The sequence below is a fragment of the Eumetopias jubatus genome, unplaced genomic scaffold, assembly GCF_037043125.1.
Source record: "Eumetopias jubatus isolate StellerSeaLion01/CBP00866 unplaced genomic scaffold, mEumJub1_p1.0 scaffold_15, whole genome shotgun sequence".
NCBI lineage: Eukaryota > Metazoa > Chordata > Mammalia > Carnivora > Otariidae > Eumetopias > Eumetopias jubatus.
Window position 1 is genome coordinate 90310341 of NW_028274821.1, and position 18479 is coordinate 90328819.

Here is an 18479-nt window from a genome sequence, read left to right on the forward strand (position 1 = left end):
GGATTCTGCAGTAGAAGGCAAGGCAAACCCAATTGTTCTTAGCGTCACACTGACCTTCTGCCTCTGAGACCTGGAAGCCACAGCACTGGTGGACATAAACTCTACTGTCTGCTGCTCCAGATCCAAGGGGAGGGGGCAGCCCTCTGGTAGAAATCTGTCTGTTGCCTCCTGGAAGAGAGGAAACCTGGATTCCTACAGAGCTTGGAATGGCCGTTCGAGGCTGAAGGGAGGGGCTGGTGAGTATCTGCTGCTGTTTCAACATATCTGGTTTGACTGGCCCTGCTGAGGTTACTCGTGCTTGAGGACATCCTTGGCCGGGTTTCAAGGATTTGGCATGTCTCAGAGCATGGGCCCTAAAGCCAAATGAAGGATGTTCTGGACGTCACAAACCTCCCTCTACGTGTGTGCATGCCAGGGCAACACGGGGCTGTCTGGGGCAGGGAGGCAGCATGGTGGGGTATAAACATGGTGCACTGAGCTGTTTTACATGCCCAGAGGATGACACATCTGGAAAAGGAGAACTGTTCTAGCCGAATGAACTCGACTCTGATTAACAGGAGAAACACTCACCATCCTAAAGGCTCATATTTCACAAGGACGCTGAAGGCCCCTGCCTGGAAGCATGGAATGCTATGGAGTAGGTGTTCTGCACTGAAAGCTGAATCCCCAGGGAATGAACTTAAAAACAGCACAAACTCATACTGCTTGAAGTAGGCGAAGGCCAGGAGGAACACCTAGAGAGAGTTGGCTTACTTTGCTCACAGGCTTCTCCGGATTTTTCACAGACACCTCAGCTGGCTTTCCCTTCTTTGACGGCGTTCTCTTGATTTTGGGCGAGTGGAATTTGTCCATCAGCTTCATGGTGAAGGAGGAGAGATGAGAACGCTGAGAGTCTGGAAACAAGGAGGGTACTAATGGTTAGAAGCAGGGCAGGAAGGAGCCGTGCTCCGCTGACCTTTTGTGAAAATGAGTATCATCCCTAAACAAATCTTCCCTGGCTGTTTAGTTACAAAGGAAAGGAAAGACGGATCTATTGAAACACTTCTGCTTACATGTTTTAATTCCTGCAATTTCCATCTAAATTAGGTTGTTCAGAATTGTGGAAGTCAAAGGCAGTCAAAATGGCTATGGAAAAAGAATTTGCAAATATTTCCAGTCCTCTGTATAGAGTCTGTATGATGAGCTAACTGAAGTCTGAGGGAACTGGCTAAGAAGCAAGAACATCAAAGCAGAATCACAGAAGTGTAGGACGTATGAACTGGAAAGGAAGGCCCTTTTGAATCAACCTCCTCATTTTTGTTCATTTAGGGGACAGCAACAAGCATCATGGGCAAGGCCTCAGAGTTGGCACGGGAGACTGAAATAGCACTAAGGTGTTCAAAATCCTCCGGAACATAGTGCAAGACTGGATGGTTTCTCTCCAAGATCAGGAACAAGCCCAGCGTGTCCGATCTCACCATTCCTATTCAATACTAAACTCCAATACCCTAACAAAGTCGTCTGGCCTGGGAAGGAAGACATAAAACTCTGTTTGTAGGTGAACTCGTATATGGAAAATCCCAAGCAATTCACTAAAAAACTATTAGCACTAATAAACCAATTCAGTAAAGTCACAGGATACAAGATCAATATACAAAACTCTGTTGGATTTCTATACAGAAATGAACGTTCCAAAATGAAATTTTAACAAGTTTCCATTTAGGGCACCTGGGTGGCTCAGTTGGTTAAGTGTCCAACCCTTGATTTTGGCTCTGGTCATGATCTCAGGGTCGTGAGACAGAGCTCTGTGTAGGGCTCAGTGCTCAGCACAGAGTCTGCTTGGGATTCTCTTTCTCCCTCTCTCTCTAAAATAAATAAATAAGATCTTAAAACAACAACAACAACAACAAACTTCCATTTACACTACAGGGAACTGATGGTGGTTGCCAGAGGGAAGGGGGATGAGAAGATGGGCAAAATGGGGGATAGGGAGTGAGTGGGAGACACAGGCTTCCAGTTATGGAATGAATAAGCCATTGGAATTAGAAGCACAGCATAGGGAATACAGTCAATGGTACTGTAATAGCGCTGTATGGTGACAGATGGAAGCTACACTGGTGGTGAGCACAGCCTAACACTTACTATGTTGTACACCTGAAACTAGTAAAACATTGCATATCAACTACACTTCAATAAAAACAAAACAAAAACAAACAAAAAGCTTCGACTGACAATATCATCAAAAAGAATAAAATAATTAGGCATAAATTTAACACAAAAAGTGCAAGAGATATACTAAAAACTACAAAGCATTGTTGAAAGAAATTGAGACAATCTAAATAAATGCAAAGGCATACCATGTTCATGAATCAAGATTAATAGTATTAAAATGTCAATAGTCCCCAAACTGATCTACAGATTCAATGTAATCCCTATGAGAATCCCAGCTGGCTTTTTTGCAGAAATTGATAATCTAATCCTAAAATAAGCATGGAAATATAAGGGACACAGAATAGCCAAAACAATGTGGAAAATAAGAATAAAATTAGAAGACTCATGCTTCCTGACTTTAAAACTTACTATTAAGGGGCGCCTGGGTGGCTCAGTTGGTTAAGCGACTGCCTTTGGCTCAGGTCATGATCCTGGAGTCCCGGGATCGAGTCCCGCATCGGGCTCCTTGTCCAGTGGGGAGCCTGCTTCTCCCTCTACCCTCCCCCCTCTCATGCTCTCTCTCTTTCTTCTTCTCTCTCTCAAATAAATAAGATCTTAAAAAAACAAAAAACAAACAAACAAAAAACTTACTATTAAGAAGTTACAGTAGTCAAGACAGCATGGTACTGGCATAAGGATAGGCATACAGAACAATGGAATGGAATTGAGAGTCCAGAATAAATTGGCCATGTGTCTATGGCCAATTTTTTTTTTTGAAGATTTTATTTATTTATTTGTCAGAAAGATCACAAGCAGGGGGAGCAGCAGGCAGAGCAGGCAGCGGGAGAAGCAGGTTCCCCACTGAGTAAGGAGCCCAAGGCAGGACTCGATCCCAGGACCCTGGGATCATGACCTGAGCCAAAGGCAGACACCTAACCAACTGAGTCACCCAGGCGTCCCTGGCCAATCAACTCTTAACAAGGATGTCAGGCCATTCAATGGAGGAATGAATTTCTTTTCAACAGATAGTGCTGGCATGACTGGATATTTCACATACAAAAGAATGAGAGTGAACCTGGGCCCTTACCTCACACCACATGCAAAAATTAATTCAAAGTGGATCAAAGACCTGAATGTAAGAGTTAAAACTATAAACTTTTAGAACTAAACATAGGGATAAAATTTTTGTGACCTTGGTTTGGTAATGGTTTCTTAGAATGCCAAAAGCACCAGTGATAATGGAAAAATCAGATGAATTGAACTTCATCAAAATGTAAAACTTTAAACTAGACTTACTGTGGTCATCATTTTGCAATACCTACAAATATCAAATCATTAAGTTGTACATCTGAAACTAACATGATATTATATATCAATTAAAATGTCTGTGCTGCAAATGATACCACCAAGAAAATGAAAAGACAAACTAAGAATGGGAGAAAATATTTGCAAGTCATACACCTGATAAGGATCTGCATACAGAAAACATAAGCAACTCTTATAATTCAACAACAAAAGACAATCCAATTAAAAATGACCAAAGGATTTCAATAAGCATTTCTCCAAATAAGATACACAAATGAGCTATAAACATATGAAAAGATGCTCAACATCATTAGTCATCAGGGAAATGCCAAAACCAACATAAGTTATTACTTCAAACCCACTATTTATAATAAAAAAGACACGTAATAACCAAGTGTTGCTGATGGTTGGGGAACTGGAACCCTCCTACACTGCTGCTAAAATGTAAAATAGTGCAGTGGCTGTGGAAAATATCTGGCAGTTCCTCACAAGGTCAAACACAGTTACTGGACGACCCAGCAATTCTATTCCTAGGCATATACCCAAGAGAAATGAAAACATACATCCATATGATTTGTACACAAACGTTCACAGCAGCATTATTCATAAGAATCAATAGGTGGAAATAACTCAAATGTCCAGGAACAAATAAATAAAACGTGGCATGCCCATACAACAGAATATTGCCTGACAATAAAAAGAAATGAAATCCTGACACCTGCTACAACATGGATGAATCTTGATAAAATTATGCTAAGTGAAAGAAGCCAGTCACAAAGACCACTTATTGTATCTTCTATTTATTGGAAATGTCCAGGATAGGCAAATTTATAGGGACAGAAAGTAGATTAGTGGCTAAGAAAGAGGGAATGGGAGAGGGAAGGAGAGGGATTGCTAATGAGTATGAGGTTTCTTTTGATGGGGGGACATAAATGTTCTAAAATTAGAATCTGGTGATGGATGCACCGAAACCCAGTGATTTACTACACAAACACATGCACACACTGAATTTTACACTTTAAATGAGTCAAATGTGTGTGTGTGTGTGTGTGTGTGTGTGTGTGTATCAATGAAGCTGTTTTTTAAAAAAAAAGCAAAGCCCACTGAGGAGTTACTTCCTCTCACCATTTACCTCAGTGCTTTCCAGGGTCTGAAACTATCTTATTAAGTGATTTATTTATGTGCAAACTCACCGAGGACCACACCTGTCCTGTTCATGCCTGCACCATCCCATGCTGACATGGTACCTGGCCCATAGAAGATGCTCAGTAAACAGTCACTCAACAGATGAACAATCAACCAATCAGGAAATACCCCACAAATCGGACTGCTTCTTTTGATACTATCTGAAATTCACAGAAAATACTTGAAAGTGGTTGACAATTAGGGAACAGAACATGATCCCATGCAATAGAAAAATAAATACTTTGTAGTTTTAAAACTATAAGTCACCCCCTTTCAATTTTTCCAGCTATTTACTACTAAAACACCCTTCCAAATAGATGACATAGCACCCTGTGCTCCAGGCCTGTCACATGTCTATTATTATCCCATGTGACTTCACAGGGACAGGGTTCAATTCCTTTGTCAAAGACCTTCCAGGTGGCAGGCAGGATCAGATAAACTATCTGCTCTTTGCAAACTACCTAGAAGACCACTGCACTCCAGACCAAAGAGAAAAGTCAGAGCCTGACCTTCGTTCACATGCAGAGTCAAACCAAACATGGTTTTGCAGCTGCCTGCCTGCCAGCAAGAAGGCCCTCTTGGACCCCAAAGGTGTACAGAAATCCACAGGAAGCTGGTGCACCTCTCTCCTCACACAGAACAGGGTAAGGAGGGGCTCTCAGCACCTGCCCTTACATGCCACGGTCATCCCTGGGATTCAGAGCAGGTAAGCATGGTGCAGTTTCTCCATCCTCCCTCTGCCTTGCCTCTTCTTCTCCACCCAAGCAGGGTGGGTCCCCTATACAGTTTACACTTCCTTCTTTATACTTCAAAATGATGTGACCGGTCTAATCATACACACGGTGGTTAAAAGGGTGAGCTCTGTAGTCAGACTGTTTGGGTTAAAATACTTCAAAGTCACCTCTCCAAGTCACTGAGAAAGAAACAAGGTTTCTTTGTCTGGAAAACGGGGCTGATGACATTGTTCCTGAGATGGCCGATGTGATGCAGAATAAATGAGGCGCTGCCTGTGGATAACGCAATGAGGTTCTTAGCCAAGTGCCGGGCACATGGTGCCTCCATACTGGGAGCTGACCAAACCAGACGAGTTGGATGGGTAGCAAGGTTGGTCAGACTCTGAATTCTCATCTCCCATCTGCTTACAGATCTGAATCAGGCTATTGGGCAGCACTGAACTTTTTTTAAGTTATGACCCTAAGTAACTGAGGGCCTTACAAATGCCATCCTCATCTTCCTCTAACACGGACCAGAAGTCTCGGTCTGCTTCCCTCTGTGGTTGCGTGTCTCCTCTGCCTTAGCCCGTACTGCCGCCTGCCTCAGTGTCCCTACAATCACGGCACTGACCAGGCAGGTTCCCGAGCCAGATGGGATGTTAGAGTAATGTACTAATCTGTGTGACTTCCACCAGAGCAACTAAGACTGAAAGCAGGGCCAGAAAAGCAGACACAAATGGGGAAGTCTAGGCAGGATGCACGGTTTCTCTGGTGGTCACAGACCTCCAGAGACCTGGGCTGGGCGAGCCAACTTCCACTTTTGCCCGTCTGCAACTCTGAGCTGCTGTCCGGACAGGCCAGGTTCACAGCCCTGCCATCACGACCAGGGCAGAACTGGGGTATGCAAGCAAGGCACGGTGGGCCCCCCAAAAACCTCTCAGGTTCCTGCACTCACAGAGCCAGCCCTGGTCATGACTCAAGGGCCGAGTAAGGGCACCTCCACCTGAGAGCAAACTGAAGGAGGGAAATATATTACAGCCCTCTCTCTACCTCAGCCTGAAAGCCTAGTCTGCCTGGGGGCACAGCTGGGAATCCCTATCATCATTTAAAGAAAGAACTGCATCCACCAGTAAATCTCTCTCCTGGGAGTATTTAACAGCCTAAAAACAGCTACCTTTAGCACACAAGGTATTAAGTCAAGTGGAGAAAGCAGGTTCTTTGTAATGGTAAGGGACTTCCTCAACTCTGGAAATAGAAGACAGCACCCACTAGGACAGATCTTGACCTGGAGGCTGCTTGTCATCTTTTCCTTGAAACAACTGGTTGACAACGCAGACTTCAGGGGACTTGCAAGGTCACTCAAACTATTCTTCTGAGTGCCAGTAAGTACTACAGCGACCGGTGACAGCAGGGCAGAAGGACGCAACAGGTAGCATCGCTGTCGGGGTAAGTCTCACCAATGCACCAGACACGCACGCGCGCGCACACTTCCTGCCCTCTTCTGGAGTCCCTCAAGTGTATCAATCATCTGATGGAGGCCAAGGCCAAAGAGACGCTCCCACCCTACTGGAGTCTCAGGCAGCTTTATCAACCACTCTCTTATTAATCCCCGACTTTTCACTTAGAAAGTTGTACTTCAGATTTTGTATATGTGTGTTTTTAGATATACTGAAATTAAAACAGAATTTTGAAAAATTCCATACACACACACACACACACGACTTAGAATTAAACACATGCATCCACCAACCTAGCCTATCAAATAGAACTTTGAGCAATGATGGAAATGTTCTGTATCTGCACCATCCCACATGACAGCGCTTGTGTCTATGAGTACTTGAATTGTGGCTGGTGGCTGCCATATCAGACAACAAAGCTCTAGAAGCAGGGGCGCCTGGGTGGCTCAGTCATTAAGCGTCTGCCTTCGGCTCAGGTCACGATCTCAGGGTCCTGGGATCGAGCCCTGCATCGGGCTCCCTGCTCCGTGGGAAGCCTGCTTCTCCCTCTCCCGCTCCCCCTTCTTGTGTTCCCTCCCTTGCTGTGTCTCTCTCTCTGTGTCAAATAAATATATAAAATCTTAAAAAAAAAAAAAAGCTCTAGAAGCAGAAAGTTATCAAATCCACTGATGCCACCACATGCCCTTTCGTGATCATAACTCTCTTCCCAACAACCGGTAACTGTGATTATGATTTTTTTTTAAAAGATCTATTTATTCACTTTAGAGGGAGAGAGAGAATCCCAAGCAGACTCCGCCATAAGTACGGAGCCCAATGTGGGGCTCAATCCCACGACCCTGAGATCATGACCTGAGCTGAAACCAAGAGCTGGCTGCTCAACCAACCGAGCCACCCAGGCGCGCCTGCCCCCGCCCCATGATTCTGGTTTTTGTACTTATCATCCCTTACTTTTTTTGACAGTTTATAAGTATAACTTACAGCTTTGTGAACTTTACATAAATGGAAATATATTGTAAATATTCTCATGTTCTTTTTCACTCAGTGGTAGGGCTGACATTTAACCATGCTGAAGTATATATAAGTGCTTTCATTTTCAGTGGACACTGGGCTGTTTGCAGCTTCTATAAACAACACTGCTATGAACATTCTCATACATGTCTCCTGGAACACAGGGCAAGAGCTTGCCGTGAACAAAACTGCTTACTGATAGAGTATATACTATATTTAATTTTGTGGATTTTGCCAAATGATTTTCCAAAATGGCTGTGCCACTTTGCAATTCCACTATCTAGGTCCCAGTTGCTCCATATCCCCACCAACAGCTGGGATTGCCAGACTAGTCCACTTTCTTTATGGCAATACCTCACCAAAGGAAATAAAAACCCTCCTTCACATAAGAAGGAAATCATGTAAGAAGGAACTGCCATAAGTTGCTATTTGATTGTAATTTATCAAACCTGTGAGAGCAACATCAAAGGTCATTGACAGAACTTAAGAAAACAAAGCCTCAGGCCACCGCTCAGGGTGGCATTTACACCATGGAAGGTCAGGAACTTCCAGTGACTAACCTGCTAGTCATTTCTTCCAGAGGAAGGGTGGCTTACGCAGCCTCATGACTTCTGTATAAACGGCCACGGTGTTACTAAGGGCAGGCACTTTCTTGGGCAACCACGGCAGGACACAGACCCAGCTGTCAGATGAATGTCAGAGGAAGGACAGGCTGGAAGAGAGGCACGTAGCCTGCTCACAGAATCAAATCTTAACAGAACCCCCAAACCCCAAAAGTCACACCAATTTTTTCCTGAGAAGTTTGCCGGAGACCAATATTTCATTCTTAGATTTTCAACTTGACCCTCAGTCAAGCCTAACAACGGTCTCTGCCCGGGCTGACAAATGTAGGTATCAACTGGCCTTTCAAATGTCACTTGTAGCAGCAGCTGGGATCCCAACTTAGCAGTGGTTTCTGTCAGGGCTTAATTTCGCTCTGGATAAGGGCAGTCTCTAAATATCAGCCACACAAGGAACCACAATGTCAGGGTCATGGCGGATAACACTTTGAGGCAGTTCCAGAATTATTGCAGCCAATGTTGAGAAACACCGTGGCTGTCAATTTCTTGTTACCCACAGTGTACAGGGTACAGAACTGTGGCACAACCGGGAAGGACCTCCATTCGTCCACTTACATGAGTTCCATGTGAAGCTACCTACCAATCCATAATCCCCCATTTTCCAAATGTGTAAAAAGGACAACTATAGCAGAGAAGTGGCTTGAGGACATTAGGAAGAACTTTTTAAAGTTTTTTTTTTTTTTTTTTAAGTAATCTCTACACCCAACGTGGGGCTCGAACTCACAACCCGGAGATCAAAAGATGTGTATTCTATGGACTGAGCCAGCCAGGTGCCCCAGGAAGAACTTTTTTAAAGCTAGGATTTCAGATTGTTACTTATTTAAAATGTTACAGACTAATGTAAAGATAAAGACAAGAGTTCAGGCTGAGCGGGCTTTGGAGTCAGGCAGGCTCTGTTCTAACCCAAGCTCAGGCATAGACACGGGCAAACTCTGAGCTGCAGGTTCCTCACCTATAGAAAAGCATAACCTTGGGATTAAACATGATCCTCTGTGTCAAGCATTTAGCCAGGGACATGATCTATAGCAAATGCTCAATAAATAGAGGCCATTACTGTTATCTGATAACATCACCAGGCCTCTGCCAACACTTAGCTAAAAATAACCACAGCCTAGTAGAACGGAAAGCAATCTGATGTTTCATTTTTTCCAACAATTTCCATATTAAAAGATCCTCTCTCTTACTTAATATAGAACTCTTCATGTTAAAACAGAGGGAAAATACTATTTGGAGTTTTGCAACACCTAAGCTGCTTCTGACATGAAAGTCTGTTCGTGCCACCCATGTGTTGAGGCAGTCTATGGGTAACTTTGAGCTGCTGTGGGTGCTGCTGGAAGTAGTAATTATATAATTTTTTTTTCCAGCAACAAAAGTAAAACAACCTTGGGCTCCTGGGTGGCTCAGATGGTTGAGCGTCTGCCTTCGGCTCGGGTGATGATCCCGGGGTCCTGGGATCGAGTCCTGCATCAGGCTCCCTGCTCAGTGCAGAGCCTGCTTCTCCCTCTGCCTCTGCCATTCCCTCTGCTGTGCTCTTCTCTCTAACTCTCTGTCAAATAAATAAATAAAAAAAAAAAAACCTTAAAAAAAAGATGGTCTTAAAAAAAAAAGTAAAACAACCTTGTTATAAAAATCCAAGCCCTGCAAAAATATATAACATAGAAAGTGAAAAATCCCTCATAACTGTACATATGGCAGAGCTGAAATATTTTTCAACTTAACAATATGTTGTGGGCATTTTTTCACATGAGCACAGCTAATGGTTGAATAATGTTCTGCTGAAACCTATTTAACCAGTCACCTGGCTGATGGTCTTTAACTTTTGCTCTTCAAACCATGCTGAATTGATGAACACTCTCATGTTTACCTTTCTAGACCTGTAATAATGAGACAGGCCCCTGGAAATGGAATTGTTAGGTCAAAGGTAAGCTACTATCCAGATGCCTGAGCTGGATGCAGACCAGCAAGGGACTGAGCCAAAGAGTGAGGCTCAGGGCAGAGGCAGAAGGGGTGCGGTGAAGAGTGAGGCTAGGCCTGCTACCTACAGAAGAAACCAAGCTTCACCTTGGATTTGGGCTCAAATCTGATACAGCCACCATTGTGGTTCTCTTTGCATAACTGGTAATGATTAAAAATACACTCAGGATTTAACAGACACTTCATAATAGATGATATCCAAACGGCCAACAGATGACGACGTGCTCAACTCCAACAGTCACCAGGAAACACTCAATTAAAACCACAGTGTGATACCACTACATACATACTTGAATGGCTAAAAAGAGAAAATAGGAAACACCAAACACTAAGGAGGATGAAGAACAATGGGCAGTGTCCCCCCGCCACTGTGGAGAGGGTGAGTGGGATGACAGCTGACACAAGTTCCCTGGGGGGCCTGTGATCCCACTCCCAGGTGTGCACTCTGGAGAAACGCCTACATAAAATCACAAGAAGACAGATACCAGAATATTCAAAGCAGTGCTACCCAAACGCCTGCCGACAGGAGAATGGATACACTGAGAGAGCTGCACGTGTGGAACACTATGCAGCAGTAAGAACATATAACCTACACCTACACACAAAAATATGGATGCATCTTACAAACGTAGAAAGAAGGCACACACACACAAAGTACACTTTGTATGATTCCATTTATACAAACACAAAAACAAGCAAAATTAATCTATGATTTTAGGAGTGAAGATAGCAGTTATGCTTGGGGTGGGGGGCAGTAAGCTGCAGGGGACAGGAGGGAGCTATGGTCTATTTCTCTTTTTGTTTTTTAAAGATCCATTTATTTATTTTAGAGAGTGCATGTGCATGTGCATGAGGAAGGGAAGAGGGAGAGAATCTCAAGCAGACTCCGCCCTGAGCGTGGAACCTGACACAGAGCTCAATCTAACGACCCTGAGATCATGACCTGAGCTGAAACCAAAAGTCGGATGCTTAACCTACTGAGCCACCCAGGCCTCCCAGTCTATTTCTTGATTGGAGCTGGTTACACTCTTGCGTTCAATGTGTTAAAGTTCTCCAAGCTGCATACTTAAAGCCAGATGTACTTTTTCTGATTCATGGTATACATCAATAAAAAGTTGCAATAAAGTAGACACAAGGGTCTAAAGTTCTTCTAAAAGAGTGACTTTTACATGGGTCAGATTAACAGATCATTTACAATTCAAGGAAATCCTAGTCCCTGAAACAAACAAATGTGTTTAACCACAAACAGTCCGGAATGAGTGTCTTCCCTTCACCACTGAGTGTCTCAGGAAGAATCTGTGGATATCTTAGGAAGTTTTTGTTTCATTTTTGTAAAAATAATAAAAGAACCTATATAAATATTTTTATGATCTTAAATCACCAGTAAATAACTGTTTTCTAATTTCCTTTCCCTTGTTGTATGGAAAATTTAAAGAACTTAATATAAATACATTTGTATCCTATAATTTCTTTGGTTTTTAACCAAGACTGAATCAATGTATTTTTGTATAATAATAATACCTATTCATGAGGTTAGTCTAAGAAATAAACAATATTCATGCTCAACAAAAACTTGAGCATCTCATCCGTGCCAGGCCCTGTAACGCAACAGAGGAACCCTCCTCTGCAGATATCCAGGGGAACTTGAATTAGGCAGTTGGATCGATGAGTCTGAGGTAAGGAGGCAGATGGAGGCTGGAGGTATACATGTGAATACTGGTAGCATAGAGATGACAAAGGAAGTCGAAAAACCAGATGAGAAGCCCAGGGGCCTGTGCAGACAGAGAAGAGGTCTGCACTGCTCAACTGTTGACTAGTCTCTTTGCACACACAAGCTACTGGTCATTGCCCTGGATGTCTAGATCAGGCAGCACAAGCACAAAACTCTTCTGATACTCCCTCCCAAAACTGCTGCCACCTCATCTTGGTAAACAGGAAACTTTACCCTTCCAGGCACTCAGGTCAAAATTTTTGACTCTGTTCTTTTGCTCACATCCACCATCCAATCCTTCAGCAAATTCTGTGCATCCCACCTTAATGGTATATTCAGAATCTCACCACTATAACCACTGGCACCACTGATGCCCTGACCCAAACCACAGCCACTTCATGCCTAAACCACTACCGTACCTGTCCAATAGCCCCCTTAAGTCTTTTCAGCCCAGTAACCAGCGTGATCCTTGTAAAAGGTTAGTCCTGTTACGTTGCCCCTCTGCTCAAAACCCTCCTGTGGCATCTCTTCTCACTCAGAGAAAAAAGCAAAGCCCTTCAGAGGTCCACAGCCCCTCACACACACCGTCAGAGAGGGCTCTGAATAGATCCACACAAAGAGTTTTCCCCAAGACTTAGTCCTTTTATCAAACATTCATCAAATATTGGACAGATACCCCAAGAGGAGATGAAAGGGGAGCCTCCAGGCTTGAGAGCTGCTTCTCTCCTGGAGTCTAATCAAATGGCTAAGCAGCTCCAGTTTTAAACATCCCGTTACAAGTCAAGCACTGTGCGGGGAAGCTCTAGGTTACCCCTACCCTCACACTAACACTGGAAGGAGTGTTTTCATTACCCTTAGATATATGAGGAAACCAAGTCACAGGGCGCCAGCACCATCTCCCAATCCATGCATCTCTCTCTCTCTCTCTCTCTCTCTCTCTCTCTCTCACACACACACACACACACACACACACACACACACACCGCAGACAAGGCAACTGGAGCCCTAACACGTGCTGTGAGCATTCAAGGTCAGCCCGTCCCAGGGTGGCCTCCTCTCAAGGAAGTATTTTTTCTCATCACCGTTTGGAAATGGCCTAGAGATTCTTAAAGCCACAGACTTCATAGACATCCAGAGATGCGAATTAGTCATTTTCTCCAGAGTTTTATTTCTAGAGATGAGAGACTCAGAGAGAGAGAGAAGGGAGTGGGGAGGGAATGAGACAAGGGGGAATAACAGTTTATTCTGAGTAAACATACCACTGCACTGGGCAGAAAGTAAGCAGGGCCGAAGCGCACCACATCATCCAGGCTCCTGGCTACAACAGGAAGCAGAGTCCGCCCTGACCTTTGTCCCTTAGGTGGAGTTGTTTGGAGCCGCCTCTGTCCCTCAGAGGAACTTGCACTTTAGGACTGGTGCCAGTTCAGAATTCAAACAATGCTCCTCAAGGGCCTCAGAGCATATTTTTTTAACATCATGTCACCAGCAAAGCCGCCCAAGTTGGGGGCAGGAAGGCCTGTTTATTTGGGGCCAGGCCACAGCGACGGGGCCCAGGCAGGCGCTCAGCGACACTGGAGGCTGTGACACACCAGGGCTCTGTCAGCCTTGGCAGCACTGCGCCCTGCTCAGGGACCCTGAGAGCTCATTATTTGTCAGGCTACTTTCTGGACCTCCAGAGGAGAAACATTTTCATTTGTCAGCAGGTACGTATTTATTTATTTCCCGGGCAACAGGGGAAGGAGAGGAGAGCCACGAGCCCCAGCAGCTTCGGATACTACAGAAGGTGCTCACTGGGCAGAGAAGGAAGAAAGTGAAAGGACAAGGGTCACCTGGAGAGTCCCTCCCCTTGCCTACCTATCACCTGGGGAAACAGGGTGCATCAGATAACACACAGCAGGCCCCGTAGGGCATCCACATTCACTCATTCATTCCATTTATCTTTACATGCCAAACATTTGCAAAGCACTAGGGTCAAGAAAGAGCAAGACAGCTCCTCCCTCCATGGAGCTCCTCCTAATCCCGTGGGGGGAGAGCTGGGAAAAGTCCTCCGTCAGGACAGAGTGAGGAGTCCCAGGATGGAGACGTGACCAGCAAAGGCAGGGGCTTTTCAGCTGCTCACAGCCCTGTTCGGGAGGAGGACCGCTCCAGGTGCCCGTGGATGTGCTCTGAGGCCCAGGGTCCTTGAAGGAAAACCCAGCCGGCTCCTCAGGGCAGGAGGAAGGGCTGGGCTTACAAGAACAGCTTCAGGCTTCATTTCACACGGGGACCCACAAAAAGCATCAGAGTCAGCAAACAGGTGCTGGCTTGGAAAAGGCTACAGAAGTCTCTGAGGACCACAGAGGGATCTGAAAATGACCACTTCTCCAAAGGCATCCTTCTGGCTTCCCAGGCACGTGGGTGGAGGGCAGTAAGGGGTGGGGGTGAAGGAGAGGTAGCCTTTAGTCTCACCCAACCAGCGGCAGCAGATTTTTCTCTGGAACAAAATGAGCAAAGGCTCTTCTCAGCTGTTCTTCGATGAGTGTTTCTTCCTGGACCTTGACCCTCTGTTCCTGTCTCTCAAATATGTTTGTGGCCAGGGGGCCTGTTCTGGAGGAAATATTGTGTATGACAGTCCAGACATACATGGAGGGGAAAAAACCAACCCTACTCTGCTCTACACACTCGGAAGCAAGTGCTGATCAATCCCAATCCCTCCACAGGAATGGCCAAGGTGGCACCCCTGGGCAGGTGCCAAGTGAGTGGTGGGGCTCTCGGCTTCCATGCGGTGTGAGAACTCGAAAGGATCCTAAGTCCACCTGCAGAGGAAGCGGAGGCCCTGGGATCGGATGTGCCCCCAGCCCAGGACTCAGGCACCCTGAACCAGGCCAGTCCAGGGCTCCTTCCTCAGTAATGGCTGATAAAGTAGCAACCAACCTCCCAGACATTTCTCCTCCTCATGAGACAACTTCAGAGTCATAAGTAAACACATGTAGAGGGCCAGGAAAAAAGCCAGCCTACTCGGGTACTGGTGACACCCAGCTATTCTCTGAGAAACACTTATAGCCGCAGGCAGTCTCACCACCCACCAGAGGCTGTGAGGGCCCTCGACATTCTGGGACTAAAATCGGGAGACACGCTGGTTTAGTCAAAGCCAGAATTTCATCGGCTTAGAGCCTAACATCCAAACCAATTCACCTCCAGTCAGATGTATCAGTTCTGCGTGCAGCCGGCATTAGGCACTGAGTAAGCACACAGCAACAGCTGGGACCATGAGTGTCTAGTGCCGCCCCAGGGGCCTCATGGGCCTCCCTCATTTAATCCTCACGGTGACCCTCCATGGTAGGGACACTGAGGCTGAGGTGAGAGACTCTGGATTTGAGCCCAGTGACACCAGCCAGTGTCCTAATGTGGGAGGGAGAAGTGAGTAAGTACCCTAAAGATGGCTCAAAGAAAGCTTAAAACAGGCTTGGGAGAAGGACTCATGTAACTCTTTTGTCCCCTGAACGAACAGTCTATCGTCTCTGGTCGGTGTTCCACTTCTAACAAACCAGCACCTACAAGGTACCGGGCTCTGCGTCTGGCTGTGTGCACCACCACCCTGTCCCTGCCCCGAGCCTCCGACTAAGATGGCGCATCTCAGCATAGGCTCTTCCTCGTCCCAAAACTAAAGCCTAGCAAATACACTGTTTATTAGATGTGTTCACAACTTTGATGCCCAGGTAAGCAAGTCACCACAAGAGTAGAAGACAAGACTTTCAGGCCAGTACTGCTCATAAAAGTGAATCACACCCTTCTGGAAAAGTCCAAGAGCAGGATGGCTCACTCACGGCAGCAGCACATCAAAGACCTCCTTGCTGCGCTAGCTCCTGGTCTAAAAATACTCCTGCTGGTGAAATCTCAGGCAGTCTTTTAGCCCATGGGGGAGAGGCCAAAGTTACAGCACCAGCTCTCTCACCTTGGGAGGCGGGATTATAGATGGAACCCAAGACGCTATTTTTAAACAATTCCAAAAACAATGGGTTGTGGAAGAATATGTATTTGAGTGATGGCTGGAGTTGCCGTTTGGCTAGGAAGCATTAGAAAGGGACTTTCCAAAGCCAAAAAGGCCTCCCAGTTCTCATGAATTTATACCTTTCCAGTCTGTGATTAATAACAAAATGGCGTCACAATGTGTGCTTTTAAAAGACAGTTCTTCGGTGGTTGGCCATCTCCCTTCTTGGGTCTTAGACTCAGCCAAATAACATTCCTTTAACTCTCTCCAAAGTCTTTCTCTTGTTCAGCTCCCTCCAAAAACCCACCCCACCCCAAAGAATGCCTTTAGGAAAAATCCAGTTGCTTCATTCTAGAATCCTCAGAGCAGGACACTATGTGCATTTTTCGAGAAGGACTGTCGTTTTTCCCTTGTTCTGTCTGAGCAGCTGTATCCTTTACATCCCCTAGAACTGAAGTTCTTTGTAAAGAACCAAAACTTTCCACAGGAGGAGGCCTCTGTCTCAGCACGCCAAGGAGGAAGAACAAGCACAGGCCACACGGGGAGAAGGAAGGAGGCAGAGACTTGTCTTCCCAAGGTCAGTTGCTTGGAATCAGAATATACTTTCCCAGTGAAACAAGGTTAGAAAGCGAATTTGGGCCCTGTGGCCATTGACACAATGGAGCACAACTTGGCTGAGCTTCTTCCACCGGCCCCATGCTGGGCATTTGGTGCCAAAGAAGATCTGGTCCGGTCCATGGCTGGACGGGAATATAGGCCCTGCCCTCACATGGTTTATAAGCTAACAGAGAAATAAAACCATACACCCAGAGCTCCAACACACAGCAGAGCAAGTCAAATGCTGAAGAAATAAAGGGTTTCCTTCTGGAAAGATACAGGAAAAATTCATGAAGAAAGCCCTAAGGCTGTAAGCCGAGCAGACGTTATGGGATATGACCATGAAACATGTGAAGAGATGGGGTCGCCTTGGGTAAGAGAGGCATCTCTGGGAGATGGAACGGAGAGAGCATCAGCAGAAGGGCACTGGCTGCACAGGTGGGGAGACGTGTGGTCTATTTCTCCTGTTCACATTTACTCCAAGTCACGACCCATTAGCAGGTCCCCAAACCAATTCTGTGGATTAAAACAGGAAACAGAATAGAAACAATCAGAGGGCACTAAGGCTAAATATCACTTCATGAAATTTATTTCCATCATAACTAACTTGAAACGCTGAAGACCCTTCTCCTTGGGGAGTGTGGAATGGAGGATTTTCTCACTAGGACACCTCATGTCCTAGTGAAAACACTGCACATCCTCGTCACTAGGACAATGAGGAGCCGCTCCCAGTCAGGGGGCCTGTAGGGGTGATCAAGACCGCAAATCCAGTCCCTTCCCAGAGTCAGCAGGACCCTGACTGACTTGCTGCTCTGGGTCTGGAACTAAGGATCATGCACAGGTGTAGCATCAGCAAGTGGACCATTTCCAAGGTGGAGGCAAACGGTAGCTTTCCGGCCTTTTTTGACCACAACCCACAGAAAGAAATACTGTGATCATGTACACAAAGTGTATCAAAAATCTAAAAGACTTAAATTCAATTTCACTTTGTAATCCTATGAATTAGTTCTCTGACCAAACAGTGTCTTGATCCTTTCCCCGACTGAGAGTGAAGGGCAGAGGAAGGGTCTGGGTCATGAAGAAAAGCATCAACATGAGCTGGAACTGGTCAGGATACCAGTTCTCGACTCCAACCCCCAACACAGACCGAGACCTAATGAATCAAGATCTCTGGGGGAGGGACCCAGGAACCTGGGCTTTCATTAGTCCTCCAGGGGAACAAAGGTCTGGGGGGAAAGAGAGAAACTGTTAAGAAATTCCAAATCTTGAGTGGGAGATGGGGAAGCTCAGCAGAGCCTAGCACACACACAAAGTGACAGGCAGGTGCATCCTTGGACTCTTAACAGGGAAATTCAAATCTCACATCAAAACATTCCTCGGGACAAGCCCCTTCTGATGGGGAGACGGATTTGTAAACACTGTGCCGAGAACAGGCCTGCATGAGCACAGCCATGGGGCTTGGGGGGAAGGGGTGACTACTAGTCCCAGGCACCAAGTTCTAACTAGCCAACCACCCCAAGCAAAGACATTTGGCTGAACCAGGTCTCTTTAATACAAGGCTCAGAACACAAGTAAGCCAGTAAATATTTCTGAAGACCTACTGTGTGCATGAGTGCTTCGGACAACAAATTTCACCCAGAAGTGGTGGACCAAAGTGATCAGTCACTGCTCTTCCTTCTGTTTCCTGCTATATTTGTTTATATCTGGCTGCAATATTTGTTTAGCATCTACTTTGTGCTGGAAAAAAAAATGGTTTCTGTCCTCAAGTCATTGCTCTAAGGCAGTGATTCTCACAAGGGTAGAGAAGTG

The 18479-nt window shown here is 45.6% G+C and overlaps 1 protein-coding gene across 3 annotated transcripts in view; it reads right to left on the bottom strand.

Moving 5' to 3' along the window:
* RAPGEF1 (Rap guanine nucleotide exchange factor 1) overlaps positions 1-18479 on the bottom strand; it is a 136772-nt gene that overhangs the window by 66881 nt on the left and 51412 nt on the right. For 2 of the 3 annotated variants that reach the window (XM_088018861.1, XM_088018862.1), the window contains exons 2-3: positions 754-893; positions 55-168 (exon numbers count right to left, since the gene is read on the bottom strand). In XM_088018861.1, coding sequence (XP_087874987.1) covers positions 55-168; positions 754-893 — 254 coding nt within the window. The remainder of the gene's footprint in view (positions 1-54; positions 169-753; positions 894-18479) is intronic. The other variant, XM_088018863.1, reaches the window with a different exon arrangement.